At 44.0% G+C, this 22,705-nt stretch overlaps 7 protein-coding genes across 7 annotated transcripts; 6 read left to right on the top strand and 1 right to left on the bottom strand.

The window, feature by feature from the left end:
• Positions 1-397: 397 nt before the first annotated feature.
• F5891DRAFT_976985 (uncharacterized protein) lies at positions 398-1,136 on the top strand (the record flags this gene model as incomplete). The annotated part of the gene is made up of 6 exons (XM_041376655.1): positions 398-428; positions 487-534; positions 594-607; positions 662-779; positions 889-956; positions 1,005-1,136. The coding sequence occupies 6 exons, from the start codon at positions 398-400 to the stop codon at positions 1,134-1,136; spliced, it is 411 nt and encodes a 136-aa protein (XP_041230401.1).
• Positions 1,137-1,342: 206 nt separating this feature from the next.
• F5891DRAFT_976984 (uncharacterized protein) lies at positions 1,343-2,131 on the top strand (the record flags this gene model as incomplete). The annotated part of the gene is made up of 3 exons (XM_041376654.1): positions 1,343-1,741; positions 1,788-1,879; positions 2,056-2,131. 3 exons carry the CDS (start codon positions 1,343-1,345, stop codon positions 2,129-2,131), a joined length of 567 nt encoding a protein of 188 aa, XP_041230400.1.
• A 1,431-nt stretch (positions 2,132-3,562) lies between these two features.
• F5891DRAFT_1258106 (uncharacterized protein) lies at positions 3,563-5,697 on the top strand (the record flags this gene model as incomplete). Its single annotated transcript, XM_041370060.1, has 10 exons — positions 3,563-3,808; positions 3,846-3,971; positions 4,112-4,149; positions 4,210-4,371; positions 4,417-4,645; positions 4,740-4,777; positions 4,825-4,983; positions 5,165-5,311; positions 5,407-5,464; positions 5,518-5,697. The coding sequence occupies 10 exons, from the start codon at positions 3,563-3,565 to the stop codon at positions 5,596-5,598; spliced, it is 1,284 nt and encodes a 427-aa protein (XP_041230399.1). The 3' UTR covers positions 5,599-5,697.
• A 445-nt stretch (positions 5,698-6,142) lies between these two features.
• On the top strand, positions 6,143-6,793 carry F5891DRAFT_1184233 (uncharacterized protein; the record flags this gene model as incomplete). The annotated part of the gene is made up of 1 exon (XM_041366404.1): positions 6,143-6,793. One exon carries the CDS (start codon positions 6,143-6,145, stop codon positions 6,791-6,793), a length of 651 nt encoding a protein of 216 aa, XP_041230398.1.
• Positions 6,794-9,214: 2,421 nt separating this feature from the next.
• Positions 9,215-9,646, top strand: F5891DRAFT_944870 (uncharacterized protein; the record flags this gene model as incomplete). The annotated part of the gene is made up of 1 exon (XM_041374590.1): positions 9,215-9,646. One exon carries the CDS (start codon positions 9,215-9,217, stop codon positions 9,644-9,646), a length of 432 nt encoding a protein of 143 aa, XP_041230397.1.
• Positions 9,647-9,670: 24 nt separating this feature from the next.
• Positions 9,671-10,625, top strand: F5891DRAFT_944948 (uncharacterized protein; the record flags this gene model as incomplete). Its single annotated transcript, XM_041374596.1, has 3 exons — positions 9,671-10,186; positions 10,219-10,422; positions 10,482-10,625. 3 exons carry the CDS (start codon positions 9,671-9,673, stop codon positions 10,623-10,625), a joined length of 864 nt encoding a protein of 287 aa, XP_041230396.1.
• An 8,759-nt stretch (positions 10,626-19,384) lies between these two features.
• Positions 19,385-21,125, bottom strand: F5891DRAFT_1103967 (nucleotide cyclase). The gene is made up of 2 exons (XM_041363623.1): positions 20,950-21,125; positions 19,385-20,897 (listed from the first exon to the last, which is right to left on the bottom strand). The coding sequence occupies exons 1-2, from the start codon at positions 21,009-21,011 to the stop codon at positions 19,697-19,699; spliced, it is 1,263 nt and encodes a 420-aa protein (XP_041230395.1). The 5' UTR covers positions 21,012-21,125; the 3' UTR covers positions 19,385-19,696.
• Between the last annotated feature and the right edge of the window lie 1,580 nt (positions 21,126-22,705).

Here is a 22,705-nt window from a genome sequence, read left to right as displayed (position 1 = left end):
GTAGGATTATCTCTTGATATAAAATGCAAGGGATATCTTGTTAAGATCGAAGGAGAGAGAAGGAAAGGATACCTCAAGTACATTCAGAGTTCCGAAGAATTGTCTGAAGTGTCCGATGAGTTGTCCAAGATGTCCAGTTGAGGTCCAACATTGAGAAACAAAGGTCCAAGCTTGTGTGAAGCTTCCGGCGAGCTTCCAGTGAAACAACAAGGCTTCCAGTAATAAATACAGCAGTTTGTTGAAGTATAGAACTTGCATAGTAAAACTATGTGAAGTCTGTCAAAAGACTCAAGGATATCAATAAGCAAAAATGGCAGCAGTCAGGCCAAACAATCATTCTGAATGAACAAAGATCAATTGCACAAAATACTAAGATCCAAAAGTGACTCTACTAACTATGACTTGTAGCAAGGGAAGTGAAGTGAGTTGTGAGTATTTAGTGAGCCAGATTATATCCTACTGTGTGAATGTCTGGAATCTGTGTAGACAAAAACTGTAGTGAGATAAGACATCCAAATTGTAATAAGACTCAAGGTGAGCTGCTACAAAGATATACATGAATAATGCATGAGGTACATATCTATATGTATTAGCAAGGGTTTTTGATGTATGTGCCACTAGACATAATCAATAACAGATAACCAAGTGAAAAACACACCAGCAAAGTCAAACGGACAAGGACAGGACATGGGTATGGAGGACCGGAAAAGCTAAAAAGGCCTTGGAAGTAAATGGATGGCCTTCGGACGACTTGGACAAGCACACAGAACTTTTGGAAGGTCAGAAGAATGTTAAGGAATGTAATATGTGAATTTGGCAGGATATGTGCCCAATGCCAATCCGAGTGTTATACCACAAAACCACGATCAGATACCTCATGCTTTGAAGCTATAAAGAGGATAAAGAGAACTCATTGGATATCACACAGAGTTCACCTTGTATCAGTAGCAGTGGAGGTAAGCATTTGATGCTGTTGACTGTGGTGTAAACTTACACAGTAATAGGTGGATGAAGAGGAAGTACCTCAAGAACACTCATCTGAACAAGATGCACCACCATATCTACAATATGACATGTCTCCTGCTACCACAATGGAAAATGCGATTGCGAGAGGCATAGAAACTGCACCGAGATGAGTTCTAATTGACAAAGAATTCCTGGTCATCAAAAAGCACAGTCCCCAGAGGAGAAAGATAGAGAAGAAAGAACTCCAGCAAGAGAAGGTAGCCGATAAAAGTTATGAAAGAGACCTTATTTTGGTAAGCCAAAATGTGGTATGGAAGCTGCAACTTACAGTTATATATAGGGAGAAGTGCAGCATCTCTTCAAAGAAATTTTCAACATGTCTCAAGACACCAATTTCATACTCCATCAGGCAGCTAGTCATGAGGATGTCTACTTGTATGAATATGAAGACAGCCCAGGTCCTGATTGTGAAGATCTTGCCTTTGATCTCAGATGCAGATCCAAAAGCCCCTGGAATGATAAGGTCATTGGCTTGCTCCTTGAAGAATTGCAGAGAAGGGATGACATAGAGAGCTGGCCATTTCAAAGGTCAGAGGCATATTTCAGGGAAATTCTTCAAGCTCACTACAAGCACCTGTGTATGATCTGGATGGCTGCACAACCCAAGGTTACAGCAATGGGTGGAGTGGAGACTCCTGCAGAGGTAGAGCAGAGGCTGATCACGAAGAAGGACAAGACATTGAAAGCAACTCATCAAACAATGTGTCGGAAAAATGTATGTCCATGAGCTCCATGCTAATCTGATACTGACACCTTCTCAGAAATATCTTCACAGAGTCATGGTTCTTAATCATCTCGTCAAGCACAGGATGGACAAGAACAAGGAAGACATCCCAGCCTGGGAGTGGCTTCAGTGAGTAGTTGGGATGTTGGGAGAAGGCGGCATGAGTTTGGAGGAGAGTAACATGGAAAATAAAATTGAAATGGTTCTTTGCATCAAGAACATGACTTGGCACTGTGCGATTGAATGGGAATTGGATATTATTGATCGCCAAAGGATCGTAGACAATGATATTTTTGCCCCTCAAGGTTCAAAGCCGATGAAATGGATACAGTCAGCCGGGAATCCAATGACATCCAGAAGAGAAGTGGATGGATTGCCTGAAGCATTGTACAACAAGGAATGGCTCACAGGTTTGACCAAGCATCAAGTTGAGAGGTTATTAATCTCCGATGAAAGAATTCAGTGGATGAGAGTCATGGTAGTGTAGTGTTGAACAGTGTACCATAGCTCAATGGATGGAGACAGAATGTAGTGTAGTGTTGAACAGTGTACAATAGCCCGATGGAGTCAGGTGACGAAAGAATGACATGGCAGTACATACCACCATATCAAGAGTCCAGGATGAAAAACCCAGTTGAAGCCCAGTATCCAGTAGACACAACAGTACAGACCATCCTGTCAAAGGAGGAAAGGACAAGGGATAGATGTGACAGTACAGACCGTCACATCAGGTAGGGTTTGAAATAAGGAAAGTACAGACAAATATAGCACTTAAGGCAAGCCAAAGGTAAGCCTAACTTAGAATCAATTCATTGGACAGTACAAACACCTACAAATAAAGTCATGTGCAAATCCAACCTTCAAATTCAACTGCAGGCCCAAATGTCCCTGTCAGCTTCTTGGCTCAGCGGTCTGTACTGCTGAGTCTGCTCTTTAGCTCATAACCTCCATTGCCCAGTGGTCTGTACTGCTGGGCATGTTCTACCTATGAGTGTTTGTTTGGCCATATTGTACTGCTGGGTGCATTCCACTCGACTGTCCATGTTTAGACATTGTGCTTCTAATTTCAACCCTGCAGGCTTGTTCTTTAGTTTCAGTTAGGTCTTCTATCAAGTGCTGATCACACTTGCATGCAACAGTCTGTACTATTGCTTGTTGTGTTTCTCTCCTGTTGTGTGCAATGGTTTGTACTGTTTCTCATCTTCTTCCATCACCCAACTATGCCGCCCATGGCGACTACTCCCAAGCTTGATGTATTTGTGCACAACAAGTGAATTTTCACATCTTTCAATGTGTCTTCGCTTTCTGCAATGATCCTTTCTATTCCTCAACCTTAGAATTCCTACCTCAAGTCTGATTCTTCCTCTGACAATATCAAGGATGCATTGACCACACAGTGGGCTTATGAGACATGCCCATGGTTTCCCCTTATTGTAGCAAAGCCTCATTGTGATGGGGCTGTCTCTGGCTGCCTTAACCATTTGCTCTACTCTTTGCCTATAGAGTCTACACCTAATGGTTACTATATCTTGCATAAAAACATCTGGCAAGCATGGGAAAGTCTAGAGCAGAAGCTACTCTGGCACCAGCAATGACTGGTGGTGAACATATATTTTCCTTAGTATGGCCAACCTCCAAGACCTCTGAGAGACTACAGGTACCTGAGGTCTCATGCCAATGTGAGGCTTGCAAAGAAGATCGCCCTGAGATCTCATGATGCATTCATAGATATGGTGCTCATCTGTATGCACTGCTGATCATGGCTGATCACATTTGTTCTCAGAGATCTCAGCCCTCTGCACATACTTCATCATGGCTTGTCAATATAGACCCCATGGTGATTCTGACTGGATCTCTTTATTGACCAAAGATCCTCAATGTCCCATACCATCTACATGGGTGGTCAAACTCTCCTGTACATTTGTTGGGGATCTCAGAGATACCATATCGTGCACTGGCATAATCATTAATAGTGCCTATGGTCTGAGCTGGGACATGGATGTGCTAATGTTTGAACACTTTAAGGTCCCAATCTGGGTGTATTGGCCTTCTACTATAGTATATGATAAGGCCTGGACCAAATATCTGCCCTCAGCAACAGAAATTGCTGCAGCAACTTAGACTCTGGGCAACTTGGAGGTCAATGATCAGTGGAGCGTCAAGTTGGGATAGGGCACTCAGTCAAACAATCTATGGGGTGCTCAGTCAAACAATCCATGAGGTGCTCAGTCAAATGATCCAGCACCTATGTCCATTGTTCAATCATAGCCCGACCTCTCCCATTTTCTCCTCCCCCCCAAAAATAGCAGTCAGAAGTGTGGTGAAGATTTCAAGGTGTTCTTTGCCCGCCAGCTCATGTAGAACAAGGAGAAGGAGATGAAGGAAACACCCTCTCAATAGTAAGCACATCTTGGACATGAATGTTCAGCGATGAATCATCACATACCTGGGAGGTCCAGTACAATTCAGGTGTTTGAATGGCAAGCTGATGATGATGATGATGATGATGATGATGATGAGGATGGATTCTTATTGCACTACCCTGTCATGAAGGCTTGCATAGAGGGAATCTGGAGAGACTACAATAAAGATACTAGGATCTTTGATTCCTTCTCCAACTAGTGGGACTTATGCCATACCCTTAATCCAACTAGCATCCTTAATAGTGACAATCAGGAAGATGAAGACAACATCATGCCTCTGCTCCCTATAACTGCTCCCTCTGAACTCCCATCCCCCACCCCTTCTAGTTTCTCAGAAGACATATACAAATACTTTGGCAATGAGGTTTCACTTGCATTGAGACATGCAAGTATTGAAGCCCAGTTAAAACCCACAACAGGCTCAGCCATGCTGAGTCACAGAAATCCAGAGGGGAACCAGGCATATCCACATGTAGACACATTTTGGCTCATTTTTCCAGGACATGTGTCAAATGTTGTATGAAAATGGCTATGAGTTTGATGTAGTAGATCCACGTACTATCTAGGAAGTTCTACCCACAACTTCAACCTGTGGCTCTGCAAAGTATACAAACCAACCTCTGCTCCACTTGCTTTTGATGTTATGTCAAGGCCCCTGGACTCCAACAAAGAAGTGCTGTTAGAAGATGTCTATGCCAGTGTCAAGCAAGAAGACCTCCCACACATAATGTTGGATTATCAGATGAGTTGCCAGTGTCTTGGAAAATGCATTTTGGACATCAAAGAATTCTTGGACATTTACAAACATAAGTAAACAAGTCCCTTACTCTGCACAACAATGAGTGCACTGCACAACAATAGCCCATATCAAACTCATCTATATCTCCCAATCCACCTGCATAATTCGCATCATGATTTACACTCCCGCTGCCACCACCACCACCACCAAGGATCCTATGACTTCCCTGAATCACTTATCACATCTCTCAAGTCAATGCACCTTGAGTTACTACTTAACGATGATGGTCCACCACCACCACCACCTTGATGTGGACTCCACCATGACAAAGGCTACTAAGAAGAACTTGAAGAAGGACCTGAGTGCAGCCAAGAAGCCAAATGGCCGAGCGACTCCAAAGTAAGTTTTCTTAACAGTAGGCCACTATACTATTCTTGTGGTTCTCACAGGAGTCTAATGCAGGTCACACCAACACTATCTGAGAACTATTAGAGGAAACTCGACAAAAAGAAGAAGAAGAAGTATCAAGATAGAGTTGCACTCATTAAGACAGTGAGATTTGTGTATGGATTGCATTCCACAGTCACTCTGACATCTGTCTACAGGCAAAAGCCTGTGCTGTTGCCTCACCCATTGTAGGGACCAGTGTAACAGGGACACTAGATGAAATACCAACATTATTCTAGTTATTTTCTTGATCCCTTCCGGTTCATGCTATTTGTTTCTTATGTTTTTATTGTAACTGTTACTACAAGCTGTTGTTCTTGTTGTTATTGTTGTTTGTGTGTCGCCGTTGTTTGCACATTGTGTTGTGATCATCCATCATTCTGTCCAATGCAAGTGTTTGTGTTATGCTTTGCTGCATCCACATATATACAGGACTATCCAGGCTGTTCTATTTGAGTAAATTTGTTCCGAAGTCATACAGTGATATCCAGGAAGTGGCTCAAATATCCACACTCAGCCAGGTTTCTTAAGCGGGCTGTCTGAGCATGGCTGAGCCTGTTGCAGGTTTTGACTAGGATTGAAGGACTCATCCCTGTGTTACATTACCATTTTGGATACTGAACCATGATAGCTATCTTGCCTCCTCTAGGATCCATGTCAAAACAGATTGAAGAATGGAGTGGGAAGATGTAATGGGAATATACTCGGAAACTAGTTAGTGATTTGACAGCTGAAAATGGTTCAATCGCAGAGCCACAACACCAAAGTATTATGAACTTCATCATGCTTTTGGTAAACTTAAAGGAGTTTGACTCTAGCAGCCCTGATGTATGGGATTTAGGACCCAATCTGTCTCTACAAATCTTGCATGCATATATCCGAGTTTCTTATGCTGAGCTATCACAACACCAGTTCTTCATAATTGAGCCCTGTCAGTCCCCAAATCATGTTGTCTGGACATTGGCTATTCCAGACCCTGTTACCACCGTGATGTGCCTGCAACACAACTGGGGTTCAGATATGAAGGAGATCATGCTTACTCTCATTCAAAGAGGCATAGCATTTAGGACCCTGCAGTGTATGACTGTCATGCCCAACTTGCAGCACCCCCCTCTTGAGCTTCGTACCCATACCTTAGGTCACCGGCAATCCCCCTTCCATGCAATATACATGGATTATGTCATATACAAGCAGATATATCATGAGTTTATGAACTGGCCCCAAGCAAGGGCTGCTTTTCTGCATGGGGGACTCATATGGCGGTTGGCTTTGCACAGCCTCGGCTTCAATTATCTCTCATCTGTCCTTGATGGTATCTCGCCTGAAGCTGTTCCATTTGGTCTCCTATTGTATAGCAATGACCAGACTTACTATGATGATGAGTTGTTGGAAGAAGAAATCAATTTTATGTGCAGGACATACTACATGCACTAGGGTAAGCCTTACACAGATCAATCCATCATACCACTAATACTCACACTTTCTAGCTCAGGGCACAGATGTAATAGTATCATCCTGGTGGCCTTGGCCACATGTTTGGAATACATTGGGCTTGAACATCAGTTTTTGGTCTGCTTGTTGCGAAGATTGGTTCCAAACCCATCTTGGCAATATCAGAGAAGGAGTTTCTCATGAGCGACTTTCATTGACCAATGATGCCAATGGTCCAATGACCTCCATGTAATGGAAGTGCTCCCTCAAATTTAACCCTGGCACAACCAAGATGATGCAAAATGTTTTAGTGGTGTGTTATGATTTTATGATGAGAGCGCCTGGTAAGACTTATTTAACCAAAACTCCCTCATTCATACTGACAAGATTATTTAGTTTGGACTGAATCCTGAATCCTAGTTGTACTGTTTTACACTGCTACATACTTGTATAACGAAAAATGAAAACATTACCTTATATACCCATTTTCAGTCTGATCGCCAATTTGTGCTTATTGCAGGCTACAACTGAGTGATGAATGGGCAACAGGCAGGCAATGATCAGGCAATCCATTTTGTCACAGGATGAAACTTGAAGTTTCATCATCACATTTTGTCACCAGCATAAACTTCAAATTTTTAGGATGTCTCAATTGTCTGACAAAACTTCATACATAAGCAAGCATATGGTCATGTCCTAAACTTCACGTTTTGTCTGACATTTTAGGCTATAATTGTACTTCAAATTTGGGCACACGCAGAAATTCTGATTTAATTTCTTATTGTCATTGGCATATGGTTGGTGGAAATATGGTTGCTGCTTCAAATTTTGTATTTTGTCCAAAACACTGCCAAAATTTGAAGTTATGTCTCCATCTTTATGTCAGTTTAAATTTCAAATATTTTCTTTGCATTTAATCAGGATTTAACTTGTTTGACCTAGTTGAATCATTCAGCAACACTGGTCAAATCCAAACTTATGACTCAGCCTCACGGCTTACACAACTGAAGGCCCCTCTTTCAACAGGTATATATGTCTTGCTGATGAGTCTGGATTATTCTGTCATCGCTCAGACTTGCCCTCACATAGTACCATCTGCTCGTGCACGTCTGCACTTTTAAGCTACCCTCCCACCATCCCTGTGCACTTATGAGTAGCATTTCTTAGCTTGTATTGTTTCTCTCAAACCCAAGAGAAACTCAAAACCCACTTAGCTGTTTCTCTTTCTCTGCAACTCGGTGGTCCCAAATGTTTGTATCCTTTCGATGTACTTGTATTCAGCGCTATCTGCAATAAAATTGTGACCGACTCATCAGGAAATTCTCACATTACTTATTTTGTCCTTAAACAGACTTATCTACACTTGTTTACACTTAAGTGTCTTGGCAAAAGGTGGATCTACTTGTCCAACATTTCAACTTGAATGTATTGACAAAAAAAATGTTGATGTATATTAACATACATGTTTTATTATATTTCACACTAAAAAAATATGAAACATGCCAGGTGAATGATGTGAGAGAGAGCAAACGAGTTTTGGGACAAGTGAGATAAGCTGAATAAGGAGATTAAGGAATGTGTGAATTTACAGATGGAGTCCCCCAAGCATAGAGCTGGGCCCGGGGACTCCACTTGCCCTAAAACTACAACATAAAAACATCTCCTAAATATCGATAACCCTGATGTGATAGCCTGAGTGAGCGCATCTGAGTGCACATGACATGATCCCCACCCAATTCCCAAATCGGTGGCCCTTAGTGTTGCTGCAACTTCTGGCTCAGCTCAGCTTTTCCATGGCTTGACCAGTGGCTTTAGCTGAGACTCGGATCTCACATTATGGCAGTTCCCACAGCTGGCTAGCTGCAAGCTGCAGCTTTGAAGCAGCTGTGTAAGTGGCTAACCATTTAGACCATGGCCAGTGCCACCCCACAGGATGTTGTTGATGTCATTACTCATATTGCTGACAAACCTTTGCAATCCTATGGACCATTGGCTCCCCCTGAGTCTGGGTCTGGTGCTTGTCTGCCTTCAGTCACTCCTGCACCTGAAGACCCTCAGCTGATCACTGATACTGATATTGAAGACAGTGGTTACAACACTCCAATCAAATGCAGCTCATATACCATGGTTCCATTCTCTACCAACATGCATTATCATATCAATACAATCAATGGCCTTGGGAAAGAGGTGTTACCCTTCACAGTGGGTCAGATGCCCGTTCAGCAATTTTTGGATGAATTCTTTCCAAGCAGCCAATTACTGGATCACAGATATACTCCTCTCACTAACCAGCCATTAGAACATTTTGAGCAAACCATTCAGTGCACTAGTGAGGTTCCAGCATACCGTAAATTTGTATGTACCCCCCATGATATTATTGATATCCCTTATCAACTAATTTAATTCTTTTACTAGGTGCATGCCATGAGCACATTCAACTTTGACTTATCCTTCATCAATGTCTCTTCTAAGGGGGATATACACAACTGCAAATCAATAAAATATGACATAAAGCCCGATGTTTGCATATACCCGTCAAACATCAAGACCCCCGACAGGTGTGATGTGACAAAAGCTGAGATGATGGTAGAGTTCAAATGGAACAGGGGCGATGACCCATTCTCTACATTGTCCAGTGCTTCCTCATTTATTATGTCTTCTAAACAAGCAAGAGACATGATAGGCCAAATCACCATATACGCCTCTGCTCAGCTAGGTGCTCAGTGGCGCACTCACGCTTACCAAATCCTCATCATCAAGAACTATGCTTGCCTGATAAGGTGGGATCACAAGGGGTTCATTGTCACTGAGCCTATCTTCTATCGAGAGTCTCCTGCCCTTATCAATTTCTTCTGATGCTACAATGTTGCACCTCATGCAATGTGCGGCCATGATGAAACCATTTCCCACATTACATCACGTTACCTGCATCTCATAACCACTGTCAGGCAGAAGCTCGGTTTACCATTGAATGCCCAAATCTTTCAGATCACAATGAAAGATGCAGATGGCTCAGACTTAACGTACTTAGTCCCTGCTCCGGTTGCAACAGGACTCTCCCCCACAGGGCGCAATACATGTGGATTCTCTGCATATGATACCAAGGGAGATTGTGTTGTGTTCTTGAAGGACACATGGTGTGTCCTTTTGCCGGACATCATTCCAGAAGGGGATGTATACAAGCATCTGAATGAGAAGCACGTTCGACACATTGCAACGTGCCTAGCCTCTGGTGATGTTTTGGGTGGCTCGAATGCACATACCACCCAAACTGGTTGCTTTAAGGATGTGTCATGGGCCCGTCCTACAGGAGCTATTCTTATAGCTCATGTTCACTATCGCCTCGTTCTTAATATTGTCACTACCCCAATCACATCATTTGTCAGTTCTCACCAAGTCTTTGAAGTATTGTGAGATGCTTTAATAAGTATGTGATTCTCTCCATTCTCGGGCGATGGCCATCTCATTTAATATTATCTCTAGCTCATCAGGATGCATATGAGGATTGCAACATCTTACATTGTGACCTCAGTGTAGGTAATATCATGGTGCATGAGAACGAAGGTATTCTCATAGACTGGGATCTTGCTAAATTGACTCGGGACTCGGGGCCAAAACAAATTACTAGAACTGTATGTACATTTCACTTCGGTGATGGTCATGACTCACGAACCCTAATGACAATTGATAGGGGACATGGCAGTTCATGTCTGCTTGCCTTGTTGCCAACATGAACACATCTCATGACTTCCAGGACAACATGGAGTCAATGCTATATGTGATCTTATGGATCATGTTCATCTTCACAGTATCTTGTATCAGTGATGCTCAGTGATTGCACTTCTTGCACACAACCCTGGACCCTGAGCAAGTTCAGGGTTTGGGGGGTTCCGGGAAGGCAAACTTCTTGCAATCGAAGTCTTCTATTACATCAACAACCCCTCTTTTCAAGGGTCACCCAGCTCTTGAAGCCCTTGTGCAGCAATTGCAGAAGACATTCTCAGCAAGATACATCCCCTCAACGAAAGAAGCAGAGGAAAATGTCAGACTTGCGAAGCTTCGTCTGCATGACCCGATAGTCGAGATGGCATTGCAGGACAACTTGGTTGTGATAAAGCTAGATGGCCTTGAGGTCATGAAATCGCATGAGGACATCATTAATGTCTTCAATACTCACCTTGATTGGGAGGAAGGGTGGCTTGATGCTGATTCTCCTGATCCACAGCGCATCCTTGTGGAGGACCACAAGGAACTCAAGGAATTTTACATGTCGAAGACTAATTGGTGGCTTCGGTCTGACTTACAGTATGTCCTGTCAGCAAGAGGAAGTGGAATGACGATGATTCCAAAGATGAATGACTTGTCAATCTCCTGCAAGTTGCGAGTTGCAACTGTGCCTAAGATTCATTCTTGCTAGGATTGCTTATGTTTTTTCGCTGTGCTGTGTATCCGTTGCTCTCGTCTTTATTGTTGTCTCATGTATTACTTTCCCAAGGTTGTTCCATGGAATCTTATGTGTTATTACTCATGGAAGGCATCCGCTTACAGTCTGCTTAGTCTTGATATGCAATACCTGATGATTCGATCACAATTGACCTTGTTAATGATATCTCACAACATCTTTTTCTATCTTACTACGCTTATACTTATATTTCACAGCAGTCTGTCCTCGAGGCCACCCAGAACCAACTTTGTCAAGCCCTGGCCCCTGGAACCCTGACTCCCTGACTAGTGGCTAACATTTAAATGTGAGGGTGAGTTCACATCAACTCAAACTTCAACTTCATTGACTAATACAATGTCGAGAAAGCTCAAATGACCACCCCCTGCATCTGAGGAACTTGCACCAAGCCTAACTGATGACAATGCAGAACTAGGGTGCAGCTGTAGAGTTCCTCGGCCGAAGATTGCTGCAGATGGGTCTGTTGTTGGTGCTCCTCTCGTAATCCCTGCAAAGATCCTCAACAGGCTTGCCTCCTCGACACAGCCACACCTGTACATGCTATTGAACCCATCATAAAGAACCTTGAGCCTGTCCTCAAGCCTGTCCTTGGTACCGTCATTATACCAGCCAAGCTGAACGACCCAAAACCTCTAACCACACATGCACCAGCACCTGCTACACCACAGCTGGTGTGTGTGCATCTTGTTGTGAGGAAGTGAACTTGCCAAGTCAAACAAGATTCACTTTCTCTAGCACCACCAGAGACCTTAAGCAAATCAGACTTTCAACCATCGACCAATGATGATGCTGAGGACAACAATATTCCTTCGAGCTCTGAATCCTTTGATGGCTCTGATGAGTCAGACCTTGAAGAATCAGAGGTTACAGAGCCATCTGGGGGAGGACAGCTTCCAAGAAAGTCTAGAGGCGCACCTGATATCAATCATTTTTTCAAACATACTTCTGAAAAGCAGACGTGTAGGTTGTGCATGTAATTATTCTTTGCCTTTCCAATAATGAAATTGACACTATCCTGCAGGAAGAAAAATAAGATACCTGAGAAGAGCTACAGTTATGGCCCGAGGACATTGACCAGCATTCTCAGAGGCCACCTTGATGCTCTCCACTCAAAAGCATACCTTCGGTTTTGCGCCAAGCATCAGCTTGAGAACCAAATTACATACGTGCACAAGGACCCAGGCTGGAACTACCAGTGGTACCAATGCCCAAACAACAGAATCCTCTCAGTTGGACCCATCCATCAATGATTTCAATCATCAAGAATTCCATGCTCATCTCATTTGTTTTATAGTTGCAGATGATCAAGTAAGTGTCTACATTTTGTAATATTTCATTATGTTGATTGCATCCAATGTAGTCTATTAATGTCGTCGAGTGCGCCGAATTTTGACAACTCCTACTCTTGTTGCACAAGGACTTGAAAGAATGTGACATCCCCAAGTGAACAAAGATGAGAGAACTTACAGTGGCTCAAAAAAGTGTCTGATGAAACGTTGACGCCCATACCTGTGTTTGACTGCACATTGGATCATACACGAGGTGTCCCACCTTGTTCTGAAAGCTGCTTTGATCACTTTCCATCGTGTGCAGGGGTGTCAAAATTGGCTAATATTATTGTCCGCTTGCTTGATAGGGCCAAAATCACAGCCAGGGTATGCATCCTTGATGTATTATACGTTCCTGCTGACTTCCTCTCAGATTGGGCACTTCACCATATATAACACCAATAACAATGATACTATGATGACCCATCTTGAGGTCTTGCTAGAAGAACGTGATGTCTCTTTTGATGCTCTCTCCCACAGAATTCGTTGTTTTCCTCACATCCTTAACCTCTGTGTTGGCCATGTCGTCAAGAGTCTTACAAACTTGGATCTGCCTGAAGATGATGATTGGATCACTATGCTTCCCCAGAACCTTTCCGAGTCACACACTTATGAGGAAGCCCTCAAACGTGATCCTATCACACTTGGTCGCAATATTGTCCAAGTGCTTTGTGCATCTGGTATGCGCAGAGATGCCTTCGAGGCTATCATTGTGGAAGGCAATGAGCAGTCATGGTGGACATATACGACAAAGGAGGGATGGACAGAGTCATACGAACTTTCTGTTCTGCAGTTGCTTCAGGATTTGAGAACATGTTGGGACTCCGTTTACTTTATGGTACAATGCCTCTGATATCTACAGCAGGTGACATGTTGGAATGTTTTTGTTTATCATCAACTCAACCCATCATTAGCCTATTGATTACTTTCTTGAACATCCTAATAACAAGGAGTTATGAAGGCACAAACCCTTGACAACAGAGTGGCTTGTACTTCATGATTGTGAAGTTATGCTGATGGTAAGCTCTATTGAATGAACTGAATGGTTAATAGTGATGCGCAATACTATTTTACATCCAGGTTCCTCATATTGCACTTCAGTCCATGTCATCAGAACGATTGTCAGTCTTATGTGGCACTATCATCATCTTCGAACAATTCATTGCGAAGTGGAAGTCTCTTCAGAATAGCCAACCCCATCTGAAGCCATTCTTGGACATCAGGTTACAATGGGCTCAGAAGTATTATGATTGTATGCAATCAGACACGTACATCATAGCAATGGGTATGTGATTTTACTTTGTCTTCCTTACTCTTATAATTAATGCATTTCATTAGTTCTCAACCCGGCATATTGCATGAGTTGGATCAAGAAACATTGGTCGCATGAGGGATCTGACAAAGCAATACAAGTGATCAAATCAAAGGTATTCTGAGCACATCTGACCTGGTGTTGTTTCTAATGCCCTGTAGATGCATGATAGCACGCCCTGCTCCAGGGGACAGGAATATCATCCAAAGTCACCTGTCAAGGTCATTGCAAGGGCCCGCAAGCCTTTGTCATTGTTTGAGACCATCGGGGAAGAATATGGACTTGAGGATGACATGCTTGTATGTAATCTTCACAGTGGAGGGGACAAAACCGTCGATCAGGAATTCAACATATATTTCAACAGAACGACATCACCAATCGGCACTGATATATTGCAATTTTGGCTGGTATGTTGTCACTTAGAGGGCTATTTATCTTATGGTATTAATTTATACATATCTTTTATAGATGAACGAGTTCACATTTCCAATTCTTTTCTCGATTGCCATGGATTACCTTCCTATACAGGCTTCTGTGGTTCCATCTGAATGCATATTCTCTTCCAGTGGAGAGACCGACACAAACAAGCACAACTGCATCAACCCTGCACTTATGGAGGCTCTTCAAATGCTGAAGTTTTTCTACAAGAAGTCTCGCCTTAATTTTACAGAGGGATTAGTACTTGATGAGTGAGCATTCAAGGAAGCTGACACTGACATGGACTTGCTCTCTGTACTCATGGAAGCACAGGGAAAAGATAGTGTCAAGAAGTTGGACAGTCTTTTCCATCTATTGGTGAAGGATGATGAAGACGATGCTCTCAATCAGAATGTCATTGAGTCATCTGAAGGCAGCGACCCCAAGGATGAGTCTTGATTAAGTATCTTGTTATATCTGACGATCTACTATTTATTTCAGACTGGACTGTGCTGGATCCATTATTGATGATCTATGTTGTACCTACTAGTACTACTGCAGTGCTACCTAGTACCTACTCATGTCTTGAAGTTCGAAATTTATTCTGGCCTTGTTACAAGCCTACAGTGATCACACTATGATGAACGCATGATTCTATTCTCTCCAGCATTCGCTGAAAGCTGAAAGACCTCACAATTAGCCAACTGAAGTCACTGAATGTGTCATGCATCATTACTGCATGTTGTGTACTCTCAGTGTACACTCTTTCTCATCAACTACTGTACTATTAGGGATGAAAGCTCCAAACACACTGCTATCCTTCTCAAAGCCCAACATTGTAGCCAAGGGAGCAGGATTAGAGCCTTTTCGTATCGATGGGAGGTTCAGGCTGGGTGCAGAAATCGGGTCTGGATCACATGGTGAGTCCTGCTTGTTGTACGGGTAATATAATTTGATTCAAGTGTTATAGATCGCATGTTCCTCGCCAAGGATATTTTTACTGGCCAGAAGGTCATAACAAAGCTAGAACATTCGAAACCAAGAACACTAGAGCAGGAGTATGCCGCGTACTTGGCTCTTGCTGGTGGAAACAATATTCCACATATTCACTGGTTTGGATCAGACTCTGGACATCACGCAATGATAATGGAACACCTTGGTCCCTCACTCAAGATGTATTTCAATGCCTGCAACAAAATATTGGACTTACAGACAGTAATTTCATTTGCAAAGCAGCTGGTGCATAGGCAACTTTGCTGGTCTATAGTATTTGGTATCCACAGCTAACTTGAAAATATAATAGATTTCATGCATTGAGTATATTCACTTGCATGATTACATCCACTGTGATATTAAACCCTCCAATATCATTCTCAGCAGAGAAATAGATGAGGTTGAGAGCATCAAGCTTTATATCTGTCATATCCCGTATTCCAGACCTACGTCCGACAATGTTCCCATGCTTCATCCGGACCTCCGGACCCCTGTATCTCTATGCATCGGACCTCCATACCTCTGCAGCTAGCCTGCATCATTCATCCTTTGTCCCATTGCCCTAATGTCATATCCCATATATCCACACATCTTGTCCGGACCATATCCGATCTGATCTGATCTGATGTATAAATCCATTTCCTATCCGATATACAATAAGCTTCTTGATTCATTTCCTGTGCATATAACATTAACACAGCCTATCCAGTATTCCTTGTTCCCAGTACCTTGGTTATACTTACTACCGGTATGATTACTGATCCATTAACCTATGCTTCATTTCCGACTCACATTTGATAACTTTGCTTATGCTTCATACATAGCCTCGGACCTTTGCTTATTGATCTTTCCGATAGTCACTTAGTATATAAACTCTTGTATATGTCCTGTAATTCCTCAGTCTGAATATCATATTAGTCCTCGCACTAGATCTCACTCTAAGTCCTCATATCAGTTCTAGTCTTCCAACTTAGTTGTTATCCATCTCAGGCCTAGGGAGTTTCTCCCTAGGCTGGAGCTCTACTTATCCAATACTCTGCTCATCCGCTCATCCGATCCTCCATAGTTTCCAGAAGTTCATCTGGATCTTTCCCACAGTCCTATGGACCTATTCTGCTTCAGACTTTGTCCTTGCAGCCTTTCCTCTGTTTGCTTCTACTCAGGACTTGTCCTGAGTAGCCATTACACATATCTGTATCAGGATGAAACCTCATTATAATTTCCAGAACTTTCCTGCACTCATCTGGAAGTTACTTGCACCTGTCCGGAAAGTCCTTCCGAAATTTCCCACACCTTTGGACGTCCTTTGGATGTCTTCAGACTTTCTTCAGACACCAATCTGAAATTAAGGGCACATACTTGGGTAAGGGGCACAGCGCACGAGCTGAAGCCAAGCCCCTCAGAATCAGTCCTACCCTCTGTGCATTGTTACGCACTCAAATAGATCTGTTATGTGGAGCCCTAAGAGGGGTGTCGTCCGCTAACATTCATGACGTAACCGGAAGGGTCCGGTGTAGCGACTGAGACTGGCGACGACGAGTCGGCAGATATCAGAGGCGCGCGTGTCACGTGACTTCTGAGACGGATGTCTTCAAAGTCACTGACGTCTCAAAGTAAGGACAGTCTTGTCCGAACGATGAGTAGTCGATCGAGGTAGACTTAGGCGCGATGAGCACCTAAGAAAAGATACTAGAGACTGAAGCTGAGGGGGCTTCAGAGGGAAGTATGTTCGAGGGAAGATTGAGTAGATTCAAGTTAGGGAATCTAGTACAGAATGACCGACTACTTATACTAAGTGGAAAGGGTTAAGGGCAAGGCTACCGTACTGTAGGTAAGGGCAAAGGGGAAACGGAAAGGGTATAGGTACGCTGGTAGCAGAGCCTGATTAGTGATGTGAGGTCGAATGCGGAATGAGACCAAGAAACGTTGGAATGAGCCAACAGTAAATGATACAATGCGTAGCACGCATGAGTCAGAGGAAAGATAAGACAAGATAAGGAAAGCCACATTGGTGGCACGAGTCAGAACGAGTCATAGCCCGAAGGCACGTGCGCACGTTGGTGCGATAGGAGGGGGATGAGGGATGGGAACGGTCCCGAGGATCCGGTCAACGGATAGTCGGTAGAGAAGTACGAGCCGGAGGCATACGAGGGCGAGGACGAAGGGGAAAAATGATAGGGGGGCCATGTAGCCAATGTTACTTGTAACATGCATGGTCTTAACAATATCATCAACTTCAGCATTGTGCAACTGTTCCGTGACTCAAATCATTGTCACATACAATTCAAAAATGACCAACACTTTGTTGCAAATCTACAATTCACGTCCATCAATGCTCATCGAGGTGTGGAGCAGAGTCAGCACGATGATATCAAGTCACTCGCTTATGTTCTTGTGTATTTGATATGTGATCTCCCTTGGGCTCCACTCGATTCAGAAGATGCATACCCCTGCAACAGTTCAAGTCGTATTTTGCAGTCAAAAATCCAGACCTCTCCCAAGACACTCTGTTCTAGACTTCCTTCAGGATTCACCACCATGCTCACTTATGCTCGCAGTCTTCAGTTCAGCGAGAAACCGGATTATCCCTACCTTCATCAACTTCTGTAGAGTCCTTATCTTTTGTTAGTTTTCAAGGATGAGGACACGCGTTGTTACGCACTCAAATAGATCTGTTATGCGGAGCCCTAAGAGGGGCGTCGTCCACTAACGTTCGTGACGTAACCGGAAGGGTCCGGTGTAGCGACTGAGACTGGCGACGTCGAGTCGGCAGATATCAGAGACGCGCGTGTCACGTGACTTCTAAGACGGATGTCTTCAAAGTCACTGACGTTCTCAAAGTAAGGACAGTCTTGTCCGAACGATGAGGTGGTCGATCGAGGTAGACTTAGGCGCGATGAGCACCTAAGAAAAGATACTAGAGACTGAAGCTGAGGGGGCTTCAGAGGGAAGTATGTTCGAGGGAAGATTGAGTAGATTCAAGTTAGGGAATCTAGTACAGAGTGACCGACTACTTATACTAAGTGGAAAGGGTTAAGGGCAAGGCTACCGTACTGTGGGTAAGGGCAGAGGGGAAACGGAAAGGGTATAGGTACGCTGGTAGCAGAGCCTGATTAGTGATGTAAGGTCGAATGTGGAATGAGACCGAGAAACGTTGGAACGAACCAACGGTAAATGATACAATGTGCATCATGCACAAGTCAAAGGAAAGATAAGACAAGATAAGGAAAGCCACATTGGTGGCACGAGTCAGAACGAGTCATAGCCCGAAGGCACGTGCGCACGTTGGTGCGATAGGAGGGGGATGAGGGATGGGAACGGTCCCGAGGATCTGGTCAACGGATAGTCGGTAGAGAAGTACGAGCCGGAGGCATACGAGGGCGAGGACGAAGGGGAAAAATGATAGGGGGGCCATGTAGCCGATGTTACTTGTAACACGCGTTGAGAACACCAGCTAGAACAAGTAGATAATCTCAGTCATTGGAAACAGACTCATTGATTGAGTATGTACCTAGAACAAGTAGATACTAAGTACTTGTTAGCTTTTGGAATATAATAAGTCAAATATTGAGTACGTACATCTCAGTCGTTGGAAATGGACTGAGATGCTCGAGTGGCTGCACAAAGCCTTTTAACATACAGTAAAAATCGGAGAGAAAAACATATGAGTCTGAAACATAAGTATTTGACACTCGGCCGAATGACGATGCTCAGCGCGTTCGTACCTGGTCCGATGTCACTCACTTCCGTGTCTCTTCCAGCTCAGCTTCGGACTTCAACATCTTTTTGTATGCATTCAAGACTCAAGAGCTCCCTTTCCACTCTCCGTATCTGTCTTGACAGAATTTGTTTGCTTATTTCTGTAATTTTACTACTCAGATTTAGCTTCCTAGTACTCGAGTCACGCTGCTTCCTGCCGAACCTGTAAATAGCCGCTTGCAAGCCACTTTGGAACCGAGCCGGCGCTTATCCGTGGTTCTACCGGTTCGGCTAGCCATTTATAGGATAAGCTGTGGCTTATTAAGCCGAGCTGCAGCTGCCGCAACACTAGCGGCCCTCGTGTAAGTACACAACTGCCATGAGGCCAAGCGAGTGCTTGGACACCTTCCATCAAAGCCAGTGATTCAAGCTCAAGGCCCGGCTGTGCAATGTAAGTCGTCACACTTAGTCTATAGTTCAAAGAAATTTCTTGGGATGTGATTTACTATGTTTTAACTTTACCATTTTTGAACATCTTATTTAATCTTTATCACTTGTTTATATAAAATCGTTTGCTGGGTGCTGGAGGCCAGAGACACAACGCTTGACAATATACATTCCTGACAAAAGAGCACAAATACGATTATCAGAGCGCTATGGAAATGGACAGGTCTAGTAGGTAGGGAGACGCAAGCTCATCTCTCCAGACACGCATCATCGGATAGAGTTTGGTCACAGATAACTTGTGCAGCGGTGCCATTGGTATAAGAATCTGCTGGTGATCCGGGGCTGGATAATGACGGAAACGTGTTCGGATTCAACCCAGACTCGACCAACCGCTGACGTCCTAGGAGGGCTGCAGGGTAGACAAGGGAAGCCATCTCCGGAATTTCTAGTCCCTTCAATTTGATTTCACTGGCAGGGAGAAAAACCGTCTGCAGTTGCCGGATTTCTTCGATAGCCCGAGCTGTTTGAGGTTTCGAGGCTAGACCGCAATCGAACAAACTCGCATTGACTTCGCGAACAGCATCAGCGCTGCACATAATTTGTCCACCCAACGCACTGGCACTGATACGGGCGCATCGGTTGACCATAGACCCAAGATAATCCATGCGGCAAGTGATAGGATCTAGTTCGCATGCTGGGGTTCCAGAGTGGATGCCCATACGGACGGAAAGGCCACGTGCAAGAAGGTCTCCGTGTTCATCGTAGACCTCTTTGCCTTCTTCACAATCTAGTATTTCTTGAGGCCAGGGTACGTGAAGAAGTTGAATCTGGGCAGTAACACACCACCATACCGCGGTAAGGGCTGTCGGAAAGGCGCACATAAATGAGTCGCCTTCTGTCTTGACCATGTAGCCACCGCAATATAGAAGATGTTGTAAGAGAAAATTGTTGTGCAGATGTATCGCTGTCGACATGGCGGGATTCTTGTCCCACAGTTGGGTTGAATTCCGTATGTCTGTGAATACCAAACATACATGTCCTGTGGGCGGTGGCACCTCCCTTTCCAAGCGAGCAATAGTCTGTGCCAGAGAAACCTTCGCTTTCCCAGATACAGCAGATGGCGCCTTGTCCTTTTGGCGAGCTCTGAAATCAGGCATGAGCGTAGCCAGGGAAGCATTATTTCCAGTGGCGTCGGCGATACCATACGATATTCCATTCACATCTATCCGAGAAGCTCGAACACGATGTTGGGCAGTCTTTTCAGGATCATCGTGGGTAGAAGGGGCCACAAGATCTATCGAATCAGGAACAGGACAATGAGGCAGCCAAGAAAGGTTGGAGAGCACTCTTCTGCCTTCATTCCCTCCGTGCAGTTCACGATCGTTCTGCAGGAAATCCAATTTTTGGTTTCCGAAGATGTCGAGGGACGTTAAGTTACAGTTGAAATTGCTGCGGTAGCCATGAACAAATAACTCGTATATGTTCTAAAAGTTGAACATACCAATTTGCAAATCCCCAACGATGACCGTACCTTGACGAGCAGAGGCTTGCAGTGGAATGCATAGTGATTTAGATGGTGATTTGGATTTGGATAATACTTTTTCACGAGTGTATGAACGGCAAAAGTGGAGGAGCCCGCCATGATATAGGCGTGGCGGCATTCTCGGATGTGATGGATAACGGATGTTTCGGAACTTTCGTCACATGATACATAACCGATGCCAGGTGTTTACCTCTGTTGAATCGCGAGGCTGCTGACTAAGCTAAGACGCTAGTGCTTGACCTCAGTCTCAGATCCAACATTCGGGTTGAATGGCATAGGAGTGTTTCTCAACTGCAATGACCCGTATGATACATCGAACGGTCAAAATGGGGTGTAAATTTTTGCTGAACGTGTCGAGCCGCGCACATACATGATACGATGTACCAGCTGCATTATTTGGCAGCCCACGATCCACTATTATGCTTGATCCCATTGTTCCAACGTTCCCATAGATGAGTCGTGGAAGGCACCTCAGGTGTGAGCTTTTAGTGAGCAACGGGCTCAAACCTAACTTGAACAACTTTCTGCTGGGCCTGCTGGCTGACATTTGGCACTAAAAATTGTGTTATTAGAATGTATGAACAAATAGTTGTTATAGGCAGCGAAGTACGGCTTATTCTTATTCTTATTTACCGCGAGCTCATCAGATGGGCAAGCTTCTCCTAATGGTACGAACAAATCTGAATCTGCAGGGACAAATTCCGGCTAACCCTCACAAAAAATACCACATGAGAGTAATCCCAACACGAGTACGCCACTGGTAAACGCCTTATTTTAGACAACACCAGGAGCTGCTCGTTGATTGCCCTCGCGAATAGTGCTGCAGTGCAATGATGGAGACTGCTGTGACAAGCCCGAAACTTTACCGACAAGTTCGTCACCTCGAGCGTAGCAGAAGTCAGCCGAGCTAGAAAGCGCTTCGCAAATGAGCCTGATGATGGCTCACTAAACAAGAAAAAGAAGCAGCGAACATGGATTTACTGCAAGAGTAGCCTGAGTGCAAGGGTAGATGGGGCATGAAATATCATGAAGGAAGGGGTTGAGCATGTTCGTGATTTCTTTGAAAGGAGAAAGACTCATCTTGCATTTCATTGCTTAGGAATGCGTTGCAACACTACAGTTACTACTGATCAGCGGTGGTATCCAATATCACGCTGGAGTCTGGACGCCATGAATATTATTGTATCTTCTGATCAGAGTAAAAGATGTGATTGTTATTGTTCGTAACGTTTTTTATAACGCGATCTTCGTAGTCGGTAATTGACATTCGAATATCTGCCTGTTATTCTGGTCCTACGCCAAATGTTAATAAATGAATGAATGAATGAGTTTCTATTTGGTCATCTACGCAACTTGAGTGTCCACAGAAATCACGTGGGTAAGCGCGACGCGCTTGTGGCTAAATATAACCCTCATCATCATTGTTGATTGATCCACTGGCAGGTGCACGTGCCGAAATGGACAGATATATAAGAAGGGATCGCGTTTAGTTTGTGGCTTGCGGACAACATCCATCAGACATCTTCACTATCAACTTACCTCAAGTTTCAACCTCCAAATTTTTCAATGGCCCGTACCAAGCAGACCGCCCGCAAGTCAACTGGAGGTAAGAACAATTTATCGTATCCATCCTCCAAACTTCATCTTAACTGTGTTGAACAGGTAAAGCCCCCCGTAAACAATTGGCATCCAAGGCAGCTCGCAAGACCGCCGC

Source organism: Suillus fuscotomentosus, assembly GCF_016647785.1.
Source record: "Suillus fuscotomentosus strain FC203 chromosome Unknown F5891scaffold_9, whole genome shotgun sequence".
Taxonomy (NCBI): domain Eukaryota; kingdom Fungi; phylum Basidiomycota; class Agaricomycetes; order Boletales; family Suillaceae; genus Suillus; species Suillus fuscotomentosus.
The sequence above is the reverse complement of the archived record's forward strand: the minus strand, read 5'-3'. Positions and strand labels throughout refer to the sequence as shown.